Below are 15,653 nucleotides of genomic sequence, written 5' to 3'. Positions count from 1 at the left end.
GTGGGTGAGGCCCACAGCAGTGTCCTCTGAGCAGGCACCCACTGGTCCTTGCTGAAGGAACGTCCACAGCACAAGTTCCACAATGCAGCATCCTGCATTGGGTCCCCAGCACCCAGGAGCATCAACAAGCACTGGTCCTGGCCTGGACTCAGGCGTGACATGGACGCCCTCCCTTCACCGTCCCCGACAACGCCACGTGAAATCATGAGTCCGGCACGCACCTGTGGCGACCTGGTGGCCCAGGCCTCGGCTTCCGCTGTGGATCATCACGCACACCTGTCCCTTGTGGTCGATGCCCATTTTCTTGGCAGCATACTCATTGAAGATCTCATCCACGACCTGGATTTCTGCGTAATGGTTGCCTGCCCCCAGCGTCCCCAACTGCAAATGTAACAACATCACTGGTACAACGGCTACCGTGCCAAGTGAAGGAGGGAGAATTCCCTTTAAAAGCAAAGAGCTGTGAAACCAAGCCGACCACAACAAAAGCCTGCGGCCAGCTGACTACTCCAGTGCAGACACTGGATGCAGAGAGGCAGAGCCGGCCAAGATCCCAGAGAGTGTGGACAATGAGCTTACACGTCAAACACCCGGCACTTTCTGCTCTCACGGACACCACCCAGGACACGGTTTCCTGAAAACCTGGAGGTCAGGACTTTTGGGGCCAAATTTATATACTGTCCCAGTGTGCACATATGCAATTTTTCCATAAGTTGCAACCTTTTATCATATCCTATTTTTCTACCTGTCCACTTCAAACTCATATCCTGTAATTCTACAAATTCTTCTACGGACCTGACAACTTTTTAGAATAAGAATGGAAACAAACACACTCACTCTGTCTCACACACACGCACACATGCACTTATTCCTGCGTTTACTGTGGTAAAAACCCGCATGTGAGACACAGCCCCACCCATTGCAAGGTGCCTCACACCGAGTTCAGTGGCCCTTTCCCTGACGGCCCCAGCCTGCTGGGTTCTGTCTGACACCAGGAAGCCGGGCCATGGGCTCACTACATGGAAAACAGCATTTGCTCCCTCAACAAACACTAAGTTCTAAACTCTCCATGTCCCTCCTGGCAGTGTAGTGAATGACCTCATGCGGCCTTTCTGGCCAGTCTATTATTTCCACCAAATGACAGGTGGGCTTATGCAAATGGGCTGCATGGAGCTCTAACGTGGGGGTGGGGTCAGTTTTGCCTTCTTGAAGACTGCAGAAGCAGGAAGGGGGCCCTCTGTGCCATGAGAGAGACACACTAGAAGTGGACTCCTGTGCAGACACACCAGGGCAGGGAAGGGCAGTGGCCTTCTGGCCCAGAGCGCGTGAGGCTGAGGGCCTCTGGGCGGGAGGCTGCCTTGGGGTGTGGGGTGCCTCCTGGCACCGAGGAGCCAGGCTTGTTGCCTCACAGCCTAGAGCCAGTGCTTTGGGTAGAAGCTTTACATTCCAGGGAGTGATTTGGAACACCTATCGGCATCACTAAAAGGACCCTGTGACACTGTCCAAGCAGGACCAAGGCCCAGGGTCGGGTGGCTGAGAGGCCTGCAGCCTGTGGACATGGTGAGAGGCACTCTGATCTGAAGACCTGTAGCCGAAGCCTGGCAGGTCGTGAACTGTCACCTAATACAGAACCCTGCCTCCCCCCACCCCCAAAACCCAAACTCACAACCATCGGGTTGATGCCAACTCCTTGGGGCCCCTAAAAGACAGGGCAGAACTGCCCCATGGGCTCTGGAGACTAACTCTTCATGGAGTCCAAAGCCTGCTCTCTCTCCCGGAATCACCAATAAACCCGAGGACTGCTGAGCACTGTCTGTGAGCGCTGGGCGGCCACGGAGAACAAGGAACGTCTGCATGCAGCAGGGGGGTCCTGGGAGAACCGGCCGGGAAGCTCTGAGGGTGGCGGTCTGCCTGCCGTCCACCTCACAGGCCGGCCTCGGGCTGAGGCCCCCCTGCTCCCGTGAAGTCACGGGAGGTCAGGCGCCACCCCCCACCATCCCATGCCCCCAGGAGTCACCTGAGGAAGACCTCTTTTCTTGGCCCTCGCGGAGACCTTGTTGGGGTCGGCCTGTAGCATCCTTCCATACTCCTCACAGTGCTCCTTGTCTTCGGCCCAGGCGTAGCCTTCTCTCAAGGACCAGTCCACACCCATCTCCAAGGCCTCCTCCAAGTCTCTGAGGTTAGGAAAAAGGGTCAGTCATCCCACAGCAGAGGAGGTTACGACTCAGTGCGAGCACACCTCTAAAGGCGAGCACAAGACTATGCGGGCTGAGTGAGTGGTGGTCCCTCTGGGCCAGAGTGGGTGTGCTCTCGCTATTCGCTGAGGGAAGCCGGCTCACAAACAATTTATGCCCTTCAGGAGCTCGCTGAGGGAGCTGAAGCCTAAATAACTGTCACCTGAAATGGTAAATGCTGTACCAGAGGGAACTGTAACTCTGCCTGACATTTACACTCTCGTACGCTTCAAAGCATTTTTTACATTACTGTGGCCTCTCTGCTCCTGAGTCCTGTGAGGGGTTAACAAGTAGCCAAAGGGGATCTAGAATCACCTCAGTTATTGGGAGCTACCATGAGTGCCACTGCAGTTCCTCCACTTATGAAACCTCACAGTCTGCTGACACACCAGGGTGTCTGGCGGTCTCACCCTGACCCAAGGGCGCCTGCATGGGGAAGCTGAACATGCGTGGGTGCTGCGTGCGGCCCAGCGCAAACGCACTGTGGCCAGGTCGATTCAGACTTCTGGGAACCCCATGGGCCTGAAGATCAAGGGTCTGAGACGCTGTCAGTGTCTCTTCATGCACCCCTTGTGTTCATCAGCATCTCCAGAAAACCGAGAACAAGCGCTTTCTGAGAGCACCCATGTTACCTCTATTGGGGGGGGGGGAGTGGGGGACACGCACTGAGGTAGTAACACCTGGAAAGAAAGGCCTGGCAGCCTCTTGCTGACAACCGGCCACTGGGAACCCTCTGCAGCACCGCCCCACTGGGACACAGGCGGGCCGCCAGGGGAGGGGTGCGGTGGACAGCACTTGGATGATAGCCCACACTCAGGACTCTGGGGCAGCACAGCTGTGCAGGCCCCCGGAGGGACCGGAGGCACCCTGTGGTCTCAGGCTTGATTCTCGACCTTAGAAAGCAGGGGAACTCAAGAGGGGGACAATCAAGGCACAAAGCAAGCTGAGGAGTGCCCTCTGTCGTCCCAAAAGGAAGGTTCTGGATAAATACCCGGCTGACCGACACAAAGGCAGTAGGCTCTTTGGTTTGAAGGAATTCCTTGTAAAGCAGGCATGTTAGGGCTGGGTCTATATGAAACAGGGCAGGGTCCACACAGACCTGCTCTGCGGTGCTTCACAGAGAGAGCACTCTAACAAAGGGAAGGGGTGAGCAAGTCTACTGGTGCCATTGCCACGAGTGCGTGTGCTCGCTTCACGCCTGCGTCCATTCCTGTGGCCGATCTCACAGTGTTTCCCACTTGTTCAATGCTACTGCACACATTAAGACAGCATAATCTTCTCACGTGCACGGAAACATGGGACCTGGTAGTCTGGTTGTGACACTCGAGTAATGGAGGGGTGGAGCCTGCCAAGGAAGCGCCATGCCAGTGGCCGTCAGACCACAATGTTAAGTGGCTCACACACAGCGGGTCCTGGCTGCTCACGCAACAATTTGCTCCCACTTCCTGGAGGATGACGAAGACCCCACCACCTCCGAGTGTCCTCCGGGATGTCCATTCAGCCACCATCCCCTATGCCCTTACTTGGCATTCATCGGGATGACCCCTTTGGACCCCACGCCGACGGGGATGTGGTCAAACATGGCCTGGGCCAGCTGCTCCTTCACAGGCTGCACGTCACTCTCATCCAGGTTGGTTCTCAGCAGGCGGACCCCACAGTTGATATCGAACCCGACACCACCTGCGGCACAGGGAGACGGGCGTGGGTTTCAAGACAGCCAGCCCTTTGAGTCAAGTCTCCAGGGCCCCAGTGGTTCTCTGCTGCGGCGGTCTGATGGCTCCAGAGCAAGACACATACTAATGGCAGCTGAATAGCCAGGGGGCGGTGATGAGCTCAGGAGAAAGGTGATCAGCACGGGCTCTTCCCTGGACCACTCTTGGCAAGAATTACACATTCTCCAGGTCTGTCCAAAACACCACCTCTAGGTTTTGCTGACACCCTCTATTGTACCTTTCCCTTCAGTACTGTTTGCTCGCAAATAGCCATCATATAAGTTTTAGTCGCATGCTTAAACCATCGTCATTTCAGCTTGCAGCTTTCCAATTTATGTGGGTAAGGCTGTCGATTGCCCCCCAGGCAACCAAGACCCCAAACCAAACCCACGATCATCGAGTAGATTCCGATTCACAGTGACTCTGTATAGGGTGAGTTTCTGAGGCTGTAGACTTTTATAGGAGCAGACAGGCTCATCATTTTCCCTGAGGGGAGGCTAGTGGGTTTGAACTGCAGACTTTGCAGTTAGCAGCTCAACACTCTCCCAACAGCACCACTGGGGCTCCGATGGCGTCAATGCAAACTCATGGTTTTTAGAGTTTGGCAGTTTTTTATTAAAGGAGCCCTGGTGGACCAACACTTTAAGCACTTGACTGCTTACTCAATGGTTCAGTTTGAGCCTAACCAGAGGCTCTGGGGAAGACAGACTTAGTGGTCAGCTCCTGTAAACATGACAGCCTAGAAATCCCTATGTGGCAGGACTCACTGTCGCACGAGGTCACTATGAACAAAGTGGACTTGATAGCAACCACCAGTACTTTTTCTTAACCAGCACCTTGTATTGCACTGTAATCCAAGTGTACACAGGACCACACGCATACACTCGAGGTCAGTGTGTCAAGGTCATTAACTGATGAAAATCCACCATTACTTCAAGAAAAAACTGGACCAGATGCTGGGCTCGGGAGCTGTGGTGGCTCAGTAGACTAAGCCTTGGGCTGCTCACCCTAAGGTAGGCAGTTCAAACCCACCAGCCACATAGCAGGGGAGCGCTGAGGTTGCCTGGCTCCTTACAGATGCAGTCTCGAAGCCCGAAGAGCACCTGGACTCTGCCCTAGGGCTGCCGAGTCGAGACTGCCTCGAGGGCAGTGGGTAAGGAGGGACAGCAAGCCGGTGCCGCTCTGGTCCTCTCCTCCCCATTCTCACCGCAGTGCTAGCTCTGCAGTGCAGTCAAGACAGCTCTCTTTATAGCTCACAGGCGCTCCTAGTGATCCCCAGCCAAGAAGAGGGCTGAAATGACTGAGGACTGGCAGAGGCAGAACAGAACTCGCAACAGTTGTTTCAACTTTCCCTTTCAATTCAAGCTTCTTAAAAGCAGAGGTCTCAATTCTGGTGTGGAATGTTCCAGGGAGCCGCTCGCACCCCCCACCCCCAGCAAAAATGGTGTATAGGATTCAAGCTGATCCGTGATGCTGAGAGCAAAGTCTAAAGGTACCTGTCCTGAGCCTGACTGGAACCAGTCCTCACAAGAACGCCGGGAGGTAGCCTACAAGCCCCCACGGGCCCTGAGGCAACGGAGCCACAAGGTCCGTGATGTGCCAGAAAAGGGTCTCAACCGGATTTGGAGCCCGAGGTTTGCAAGGTGCCAGGCACCTAGTGGGAGCTCAACAGACATTCTGTGAACACACGCTTCTTGTGCTACTGCCGCCCGAGATCATGGCCAATGCCCTCAGTAAGTGAAAGGACAATCACGGACAGACCATGATGGATGGAGAGTGCAGAGAGTGGGAAGCAGTGTGCTGTCTCAGACATACGACTCACAGAGAAGCCACGTGCACAGCCAACGTACCTGGCGAAACCACTGCCTCAGGGTTGTCCATGTCAAAGGCTGCCATGTTCCCAATAGCAAACCCGTAACCGGAGTGGACATCCGGAAGACCAATAGAACGCTGAAAGAGAACAGGAGATGAAACAACGTGCATGGACTGGCACTGGTCGACCGGATGGTGATTTTCACGGTGGCCACAGGCTGGCCCCTCCCCCAAACAGGACACCAGCATTGCGTAATACCTATTGGCATATGGGGAAGTCCTTCCTGTAGTCTGAACATTAACATTAACTAAAGAGCCACAAACAGAAAAACTTCAGAATAACATACCACAAGAGGACCACATACTAGCTGTAAAATCTTACATTTTATAGATGACCAGAAGACACTGATAAATAGTGATCACACTGGGTTCTTAAGTGAGAAATAAGTGACGTATATCGGTCCTTGAGTTAATGCAGGAGCCCTGGTGGCACAGTGAGCTATGTGTTTGGTCTGCTAATCACAAAGTCAGCAGTTCAAAACCACAAGCTGCTCCACGGGAGGGAGATGAGACTTCCTACTCTTGTTAAGAGTTAGTCTCAGACATGCACAGGGGCAGTTCTAGCCTGTCCTACAGGGCTGCTATGAGTTGGCACGGACTGCAGGTCAGTGAGTTAGGTTTTGGTTTGTGTTTACCCAATCAGACAAAGAACTCCCTCTGATCTTAAGCTACGAACTGTATATACACGTTCCACATCTGGAGCCTGAAAATGGATTTTGATCCAGGAAGCATGCAAGTCAAACATGGAAAAGATATGGACACAGTTGGACATGTGTGATTCCTAACATGTCCAAGGTTTCTCTGTTTAATTTTCCCAAGTGAACAGCAAAGTAACCAGTCTAAAGACCTAAAACAAAACAAAACTAGGGAACAGATCGCTTCATTTCTAACTGTGACCTCTAGTGGTCGAAGGTGGACACTGACTTTGTGCTCTGCCTCCCCCCCCCCTTCCCACTCTCCTTTTCCAGCAGGCCTGGAGATTCCCTGTGCTGCCCTCCTCCCTCCCTCCAGCCAGGCCAACACTGCTCCATTCTGTTCCGACCCTCTCTGGACTGTGGGCACCGTGAGGCTGATCCAGGGACAGTGACGCATGGCATGGCAAAGGGGCAGAGAAGCACAAAAAGCACTTGAAAGCCGGCGGCAAGGAAGACCAGAAGGCACTGGAACCCGGGATACGACCATAACCCGAAGCATGTGGTTGCTCTGAGAGTTCAAAAGTCACCATCTAAGCAACAAACCCTCAAGGATGAGGAAACAGCCCTGAGCAAAGCTCGCTCTGGACGCTGACTCACGTGAACAATCCCGGGCAGGGCTGCCACGTTGCCGATCTGTTTCATGGCTGGCAGGAAGCCACCCACCCCTGGAGATAAGAAGACAATACGTAAGAGACACATCTGATTTTCAGCACCGGGTGTAATATTCACACAACCTGAAAGCATGTTCCGTGCGTGGGAATGGTGTGGGCTGTTACACCAATAAAGCCAAAAAGGTTTGGTGGACGTGGGAGAGGAGCGTCCTGAAGGTGGCATTGGGTGCACAGGGAAGGTGGCAAAGGCAGCCAGCCGCCGAGCATACACGAGGAAAGCGGCCAGATTTTCCTGGGTGATGTGCAGTCTGACACCACTGTCGCCAGTAGGGAACAGCATTCAGCAGTGCAAATGTGGACAGCTGTGAGTGCCAGTTTGGCCACAAGTGAGGCCAGAGGGAGGAAAGACGCCGGCCGGCCCAGGGGATTTGGGTTCCAGTCTCAGCTCTGTCACTCCGTAGCTGGGTCACTCGAGAGCCAGGGAGAGGGGCCTTGCTTACCCAGTATTTTGTGTTGGCCTAAAAGAGGGTTAAAGCTGGATGGTCTCTATGGCCGCATTAGACAGCACTCTGGTGGCACAGTGGTGAGGCACTCGGCTTACGATCTGAACTCACCAGTCGGGCTGCGGGAGAATGTGGGGTCTGCTTTGGTAGAGACGACAGCCGTGGAGACCACGGGCAGGTCCACTCTGTCCCACAGGGTCACTATGAGTCGGAACTGACTCGAGCGCACACCACACGCAAAGCCCTAGGTACAGGAGCACCTGACACACGCACCTATCTCAACAGCGCCCTGCTGCCCTGTTAGGAGGATGAGATGAGCCAGTGCAGGGAGATTGGTGAACTGGGGGAAGTCACTGGGTAGCACAAATGGTCAAGTGCTCAACTGCTGCTCAAAGGGTGGCGGGTTCGAGACCACCAGAGGTGCCTCAGAAGACAGGCCTGGCAATTTGCTTTCAGAGGTTCACAGCTCTGAAAGGCCACGGAGTGCGCGTCTGTTCTGCAGGAGTCAGACTTGCCTTGATGGCAACCAGCAACGACAATAACAGGAACTGGTTAAAAACACTGAAGTTGGCCAGTCACTCCTGGATCAGAATTCTGGTTTTGACACCACAAAGTTGCTTGTTTGGGCAAATTCAATTATTTTGCCTGAGTCTTGGCTTCTTCCTCTTGGGGGCATCATATTTTTCAGACCGATGTGCATAGGTAGTTAATGTAGGTGGGTGTGCACAGGCTTTGCAAAACAAAACAAACCCCCCAGCACACAATGTATGTGCTACTTGCACAGCAATATGGTAGACAGCAGGAGGTTTTGCATGTAGAAGCGTTTAGTAGCGTGCCCAGCACATAGAAAGTTCTCAATAAACAGGAGCTCTTGTCACTACTGTTGAAGGTGGTCAGCTGAGACACAACCACTCAGCTCCAAATCCCTTCACAGGCCAAGAGGCCACATGAGGGACAGCTTTGGTGTCTCGCTCTAAGTTGTGACCGATTACTCCTTGACAAGGTTTAAAACTGACCAGTGAATCACTACTTTATCAGCGCCCAGTGAAGATGGCGCTTGCACCACACGTGAAATTCTAAAGTACCTACCTCCACCTCGGCAGGAATTCCGTAACTCCTCAAACATTAATTTCTCCAAAGAGTCATTCACGTAGAAAACGCCTTCCACCTGGTCCCGAACGGAAGAAAAGCAGATGCACGTGATGTAACAGAGGCACTGCACAGAGCACACACACGCAGGCGGGACTTTCCTTTTCTTCTGCTTTGCTCGTTCTAGTGGCCAACGGTGCCAACCACCTCCTAGAATCAACGCCACTACGCTCCCAGTCCGACAGCAGCAGCTCTTCTCCGTGGAGCTGGCTTGGAGGCCGCTCCTGGAGTGCCGACTCAACACCACGCTGGAGACCACAGCAGCTCTCGCTAGGGCGCTCGCCTGGACTTCCACTAATTTACTTATCATTACAGCTTTAAATGAGAATTCAGACTCAGAAATTAGAGGGTCAAGACAAGAAAGGTAGGAATATTTGATAAGGAATTAAGAGACTTCCAAGGAAAGCTGTCTATGGACCCAGGGTGGCTAGTTGGATATGTATTGTGATGCCAATCAAAAGGGCCAGTGCGTCTATGCCACCAGTCTGCAGCCTTGAGCAGATTTAAAGGTTTGGAAGACTGAAGGGGCAGTTCTCCTGTCGTAAAGGGTCACTATGAGTTAGAATAGACTAGACAGCAGTGGGTTTTTCTTTTTGCTACGGGAGGCTGTAGAACATACAGAGAGGACAAGCTGGATACTGCAGAGCCAGAACACAGCTTGAGAAGTGGAAACAAGAAAGAAAAATTTAAAAGCACATATATGCAAGGCATAAGGGCAATTTACAGAGTGTCAAAAATGTAAGAATTCATAGCAACATTCATAAATCTTTTGAATATTTCAATTTTTCTTCTTCAAATTATGCAGTCCACATTTCAGAACACAGTTGGGGCCCTCTTATAACAAGCCCAGAACATTTACTTTCAATAATTGAGTTTGGATTCTGACTGAACCATCTGGGGTTTCAGAGCATTTGATCTCTTTTTACTGAAGCAAACTCCCCACCGGTCGATTACGACTCAGAGACCCAAAGGGCAGAGTGGCACCTCTCCTGTGGGTGTCTGTGGCTGCAAACCTCTCCGGGGCCCGAGGCCGCATCTTTCTCTTGCGGAGCAGCCAGAGGGTTCCCACAGCTGAGACTGGTGAGCTGCCACACACATAACCCGCTCTGCCCCCAGGCCTCCTTTCAGGGACACCAGCTCTTATTTCTGGCCACTTTTTAAGATAATAAATGGGAACGGCCTGCTATTCAGTTTCTTCTGAACAGAGGTGAAGTGATACTTGGGAAGAATTCCAAGTTCATGTACTTTTCACTATTCAAATACATCTTTGGACCAAAGGACACCACCTGAAGTATAAGTTGACTTAAATATTAAGTACCACCCAAACTACTTTAAATAAGGTCAGTGTGAACTTCTATATCAGCCTAAGACTACATTAACATGTCTTGATTTTTTTATGGGCAAGCAGAGCATGTGGTATACAGCCTATGTTCTCTACCTCACAAACTAGAGCTGATAGGGGAATGTATTTGCGCCACTGATGGAATCAGTAGGTCCAATAGAACCAGACACAAGTCTAACATTAGAGGCACCAAAATGTGTGTAGTCCTTTCAAATGTACTCTGCCACCTTCAAAAGTCGTTTTACGCTCAGATAAGGCCTTTTCTTTGCGATACAGACGAGGACTACTCTCACGAGGCGAGTGCTCAGTGTCCCCCCTCCCACACTAGTAATGGGTTTTGAAAACACAGAAGCATACAACTCAAATTCTAAATGCAGAAATGAAGTCACTGGGCCTTAGTATATTTCTTGTCTTTAAACCAAAGGATCACATTTTATTGTCTTAAGCTGATTTACAAACCGACGTCCATACCCATTTCCTTTGGGTCGTTCTGACTCATAGCAACCTTCACCTTTCCCGGAGGAGCAGGGGCCTCATCTCTCTCACGCAGCGTAAAGTGGGCGGTCGGTCTGAATAGCCGACGTGCCTAACCGATCTACACGCACGGAAGCAATGATCTTGAAAAAATCGAACATGTGCTCTCACCTACCTCAGTCGAGATGGTAAAGAAGCTTGGAGAAGGCACAAAAAGGCAGTGCGAGGTGTAATTACATAACACTCGCAACAATCAAGGTATTTTCAGCAGAGCACATAGGAAGTAACAGAGAACGGAAGATTTCACACACAATCATTTAGACAAGCATATTTATTTCTTGTAACTCTTACTCGTCATCATTACTGCATGAATAACAATACCCATTGACGGAAGCTGTCTCATACACGTTCTTAGGGTCCCATGGATTCACCAAGCGTTGGTTGCTGTTAGGTGCCATCGAGCTGGCTCTGACCTATTGAGACCTCAGGCACAACAGAACAAAACACTGCACCATTCTGGGCCAGCCTCACAACTGTTCCCATGCCAGAGCTCAGAGCGCATTGATGCAGCCACTCCTTGTGTCAATCCATCTCCCTGAGGGCCTTCTTTTTTACAAAGCACGATGTCCTTCTCCAGGGACTGGTCTCTCCTGACAATATGTCCACAGTATGTTAAGTCTTGTCATTCTTGCCTCTAAGGAACAATCTGGTCCTACTTCTTCCAACACAGACCAGTTTGTCCTTTTAACAGTTCATGGTACTTTCAAAATTCTTCTCCAGCACAATTCAAATACACCAATTCTTTCAAGCATTTACTAAGGACTTGACTATGGTTCAGAAAAGGAGCCCTGGTGGCACTATTGGGCAAGCATTGGACTGCTAATTGCATGGCTAGAGGTTCAAATGCACCAGCTGCTCCTAAAAGAGAAAGTTGAGGCTATCACTCTGTAATGATTATAGCCTCAGATACCCTAGATAAGGTCACTATGTGTCAGAATCCACTTGATGGCAGTGGGTTTGGTTCTTTGGGTTTTATTACGGGTCAAGGTGCCCGGATGGCACAGTGGTAACTGGCAGTACTCAGCAGCTAAAGGAAAGGCTAGTGGGTCAAATCCACCATGTGTTCCGCAGAAGAAAGGGGTGAATGGAGGCACAGTGCGGGAACTGTGCCCCATCTAACCCCACCACAATGAGGTGAAATGCTAAGGGCGTGCAACAGAGCAGCAAGGGGGGCAAAGTAGTGAAGTTCCCCGGCTAATAGCAGAAATAGACTTTGAGGCCAGGGCGTGGTACCTCACCAGACTCAACCGGAAAATACTCCTAAAGGTCAACAAACAGACCTGGAACTATTTATAGGCTTTTTTTGCTGTTGTTTTGCTGTCTTATTTTTGCGTTTATTATTGCCTCTGCATGTCTATCTAAATAAGATAGGAGGGATAAACAATCCAGAGGGAAAAAAATGGGACCGGTTCAGGGGGGGCCACAGGGAAAGGGGGAGGCTGAGGAAAGAATGCAGCTGTTAACAAACCCAGGGACAAAGGAACAAGTGATCTAAATTTGATGGTGAGGAGGGCGTAGTGGATGCCTGGTAGGGCTTGATTAAGGACAATGAAACTGAGAGGAATTACTGAAACCCGAATGAAGGCCGAACATGATAGTGGGTCACGAGGAAAGTAAATGAAGTAACGGAAAAAACTAGGAGGCAAAGGGCATTATGCAAATATATTTACATATAAAGATATGGAAATAGATCTATTTACATGTAACTATATGTTAAGTTTTAAGGTAGCAGATGGACATTAGGCCTTGACTCAGGTACATGGCCCCTCTCACCCCCCCACTAGCATGACCCCAATTCTACCTTACAAATCCGGCTAGATCAGAGCATGTACACGGGTACAGATAAGAGCTGGAAACACTGGGAATCCAGGACAGATAAATCCCCCAGCGCTAATAGTGCGAGTATCAGTAAGGGTAAGGTGGGGAGAGAAAGGGGGAACCGATCTCTACATATAACCCCCTCCCAGGGGGACAGACAACAGAAAAGTGGGTGAAGGGAGACATCAGTCAGTGTTAGACATGAAAAAATTATGATAATTTTGTAAATTATCAAGGGTTCATGAGGGAGGGAGGGGAAAAAGAGGAGCAGATACTAAGGGCTCAGGTAGAAAGAAAATGTTTTGAAAATGATGATGGCAACAAATGTTCAAATGTGCTTGACACAATGAACGGATGCATGGTGCTAAGAGCTGTATAAGCCCCCAATAAAGTTATTTTTAAAAGAGAAGAAAGGCGTGGCCGTCTATTTCCATAAGGATTCACAGCCTTGGAAACGCGACAGGGCAGAGTTCTATGATCTGAGAATCTGAGGAGGTAGTCCCAGGCCTCGGAGCTGGGGCAGGTTTTGCAGGTGCCGAGTGAGCTGGTTCTTTAGAGACAGGGGACATTGCTGAAGCAGAAGTGAGCACAAATATGGCAAGGGGAGGTTTTTAGGGAACAAAGGGAAACAGTGTACAGATGAAAATTATGTTGGAAAGAACGAGTCATTTCACTGCATGCTTCACGTTCTCATAAAGGACTGAACCCACTGCCACGTGTCCCTTCCACCTCTAAGCGTGACCCTAGAGCAGTGCTGTTGCTGGTACGGGCTGTTGTGTTGGTTCCAACAGCGACCCTTTGTACAACGGAAACACTGCCTGGCCCTGTGTCACCCTCACGGTTGTCACGTTCACACCTATCTTTGCAGCCACCGTGTGAATCCAGTTTGTGGAGGGCCTTCCTCCTTTCACGCGGCTCCTCCGGCCCTGTGTCACCCTCACAGTTGTCACGTTCACACCTATCTTTGCAGCCACTGTGTGAATCCAGTTTGTGGAGGGTCTTCCTCCTTTCCTCGGCTTCTCCACTTTACCAAGCATGACGTCCTACCCCAGGAGCTGGCCTCCCCTGACAGCATGTGCAAAGAACGGCAATGGAGTCTCTCTCTCCACCCTTGCCTCTCCTGAAGGAGCGTTCTGGCTGTCTTTTTGCCCAAGGCAGATTAGTGCTTTTGGCGGTCCACGGTACTTTTGGTAAGGCGCCCAGGTGGCGTAGTGAGTCCCACGTTGAGCTTCTATCCACAAGGTCGAGAGTTTGGTACCACCCGCGGCTCTGTGAGGAAAGACAGGGCTCTCTACTCCTTTAATGAGTTACTTTGTCTCCAAAACCCACCAGGGCGGTTCTACCCTGTCCTACAGGGTCTCGAGGAGTGCGGCACCAACTCCACCGCAGTGGGTTTAGTTTCGGTTTGGTACTTTCAAAACTCTTTACCAACGCCGGAATTCAAAGGCATGTATACCGATGGACATATTCCACCGGCCCTCCTAAGCGGCTGTGAGGAAAAGGCTTGCACTGAAAACCAACCTGGAGCGGGTTTGTTAAACACCTGAGTCACACAACAGCCTCGAAGAACCGCAGGACTCGGAGGGCCGGGTCCCGCAGGGCGCTCGGCCCCAGGAGCACCTCCTGAGGAGGCGCGGACTGAGGAGCCGCCTCCGGGCGCCCATGAGTCCACATGGACGCGGCAGCTCCGGCCACCTCCCGATGGGCTCCCCCCTCTAGGTCCGAGCTGCCCCGGGGCGCGAAGGGTCGGGGCGGAGGCCGTGGCAGCCCCCCGGCTACCGGAGACGCGGAGCAGGCGGGAGGAGGCCCGGCGCTGCCGGGGAAGGAGGCGCCCCGGGGCCCGGAAGTCCCGCTCCCAGGTGCCCCGTCGCGGCTCACCTGCATGTTAGGCACGAAACCCTTCTTGATCCTCCAGCAGTTCTTGTTGACTTTTTCCAAGAACTGCAGCTCATCGTTGTAGTTGCGACTCATGGCGGCGGCTACACCGGCAGAGGCTGCCGCGTCCGCTTTCAAGAACGGGCCGGGGCCGCGCTTTACCCAGCCGCGCGGAGGACGCCTCCTGGGTCGCAGTGCGCAGGCGCGCCGGCCACGCAGACTCGGCGGCGACGGCACGCGCCGAGGCTCAAAAAGCCTCCGTCGATCCCGTTCCCTCGGTAAGGTCGACTGCCCTCTAGCGTTTGCCTTTCGGAAGCTCGACGGCTCCGCTAAAGGAAGTCCCATTGCTGTTCTGGGAGCCTGGCGTGTGGTCCGCTTGGTCGGCAGTTCGAAACCAGCAGCTCCGCGGGAGAAAGCCGGGGCTTTCTACTCCCGTCAACAGTTACCGTCTCGGCAACCCACGGGGATTGCTATGAATCAGCATTGACCCGATGGCAGTGAGTTAAGTTATTGTTGTTCTGTGTGCCACCACCGAGCAACCGGAGAGCAACAGGATTCCAATGTCCTCTGCCTGGTGTGGTGCTACCCTCTGTCTGAGTCCTTGGCTGCAGCCACGGACCCTCCATTTTCTCAACGGTGGCCCTTTTCCAGGGACTCGGCTCTCCTGATGACATGTCCAAAACATGCGAGATGAAGTCTGGCCATCCTCCCTTCTAGGAGCACTCTGGGGACTTCCTCCACGACAGATGTGTTTGTTCTTCTGGTAGTCCATGCCGATACTTTGAGGACTCGTGGTGTGCCCCACCAGAGCCATGGTCTTTTCACTAACCTCAAAGGCATGTGGAAGTTGGACGTTGAATAAAATAGACGCCCCCCCCACAAAAAAAAAAAAAGAACCAAGTGCTTTTGAATTAGGGTACTGGCAAAGAATATTGCCAAGTACATGGGCTGCCAAAGGAACAAACCACCTGGTTTTAGAAGTATAGGCAGAATGTCCCTAGAGCAGTAGTTCTTACTCTTTGCTAGCACCCTTTCATACAGTTCCTCACGTGGTGGTAACCCCCCCACCATAACGTTATTTTCATTGCTACTTCATCACTGTCATTTTGCTACTGTGATGAATCCGGTGACCCCTGTGAAAGGGTCGTTCGACCCTGCAAAGGGACCGAGATCTCCAGGTTGAGAACCGCCGGCCCAGAGGCACGGCTAGTGAGACTTGGCCGCATGTGCTTTGGACATATTATCAGGAGAGACCAGTCCCTAGAAGAGGACATCGTGGTGGTAAAATGGCGTGTGCGCGAGAAAGAG

The 15,653-nt window shown here is 51.9% G+C and overlaps 1 protein-coding gene across 1 annotated transcript in view; it reads right to left on the bottom strand.

The window, feature by feature from the left end:
- The window catches only part of RTCB (RNA 2',3'-cyclic phosphate and 5'-OH ligase), a 20,162-nt gene extending 5,644 nt beyond the window's left edge, over nucleotides 1-14,518 (bottom strand). The window contains exons 1-8 of the mRNA XM_045291151.1: nucleotides 14,349-14,518; nucleotides 8,717-8,795; nucleotides 7,111-7,178; nucleotides 5,797-5,896; nucleotides 3,758-3,914; nucleotides 2,018-2,174; nucleotides 179-381; nucleotides 39-51 (exon numbers count right to left, since the gene is read on the bottom strand). Coding sequence (XP_045147086.1) covers nucleotides 39-51; nucleotides 179-381; nucleotides 2,018-2,174; nucleotides 3,758-3,914; nucleotides 5,797-5,896; nucleotides 7,111-7,178; nucleotides 8,717-8,795; nucleotides 14,349-14,441 — 870 coding nt within the window. The 5' untranslated portion in view covers nucleotides 14,442-14,518. The remainder of the gene's footprint in view (nucleotides 1-38; nucleotides 52-178; nucleotides 382-2,017; nucleotides 2,175-3,757; nucleotides 3,915-5,796; nucleotides 5,897-7,110; nucleotides 7,179-8,716; nucleotides 8,796-14,348) is intronic.
- Nucleotides 14,519-15,653: the final 1,135 nt, after the last annotated feature.

This window comes from Echinops telfairi, unplaced genomic scaffold (genome assembly GCF_000313985.2).
Source record: "Echinops telfairi isolate 266 unplaced genomic scaffold, ASM31398v2 ScPeMD7_2;HRSCAF=8, whole genome shotgun sequence".
NCBI lineage: Eukaryota > Metazoa > Chordata > Mammalia > Afrosoricida > Tenrecidae > Echinops > Echinops telfairi.
The sequence above is the reverse complement of the archived record's forward strand: the minus strand, read 5'-3'. Positions and strand labels throughout refer to the sequence as shown.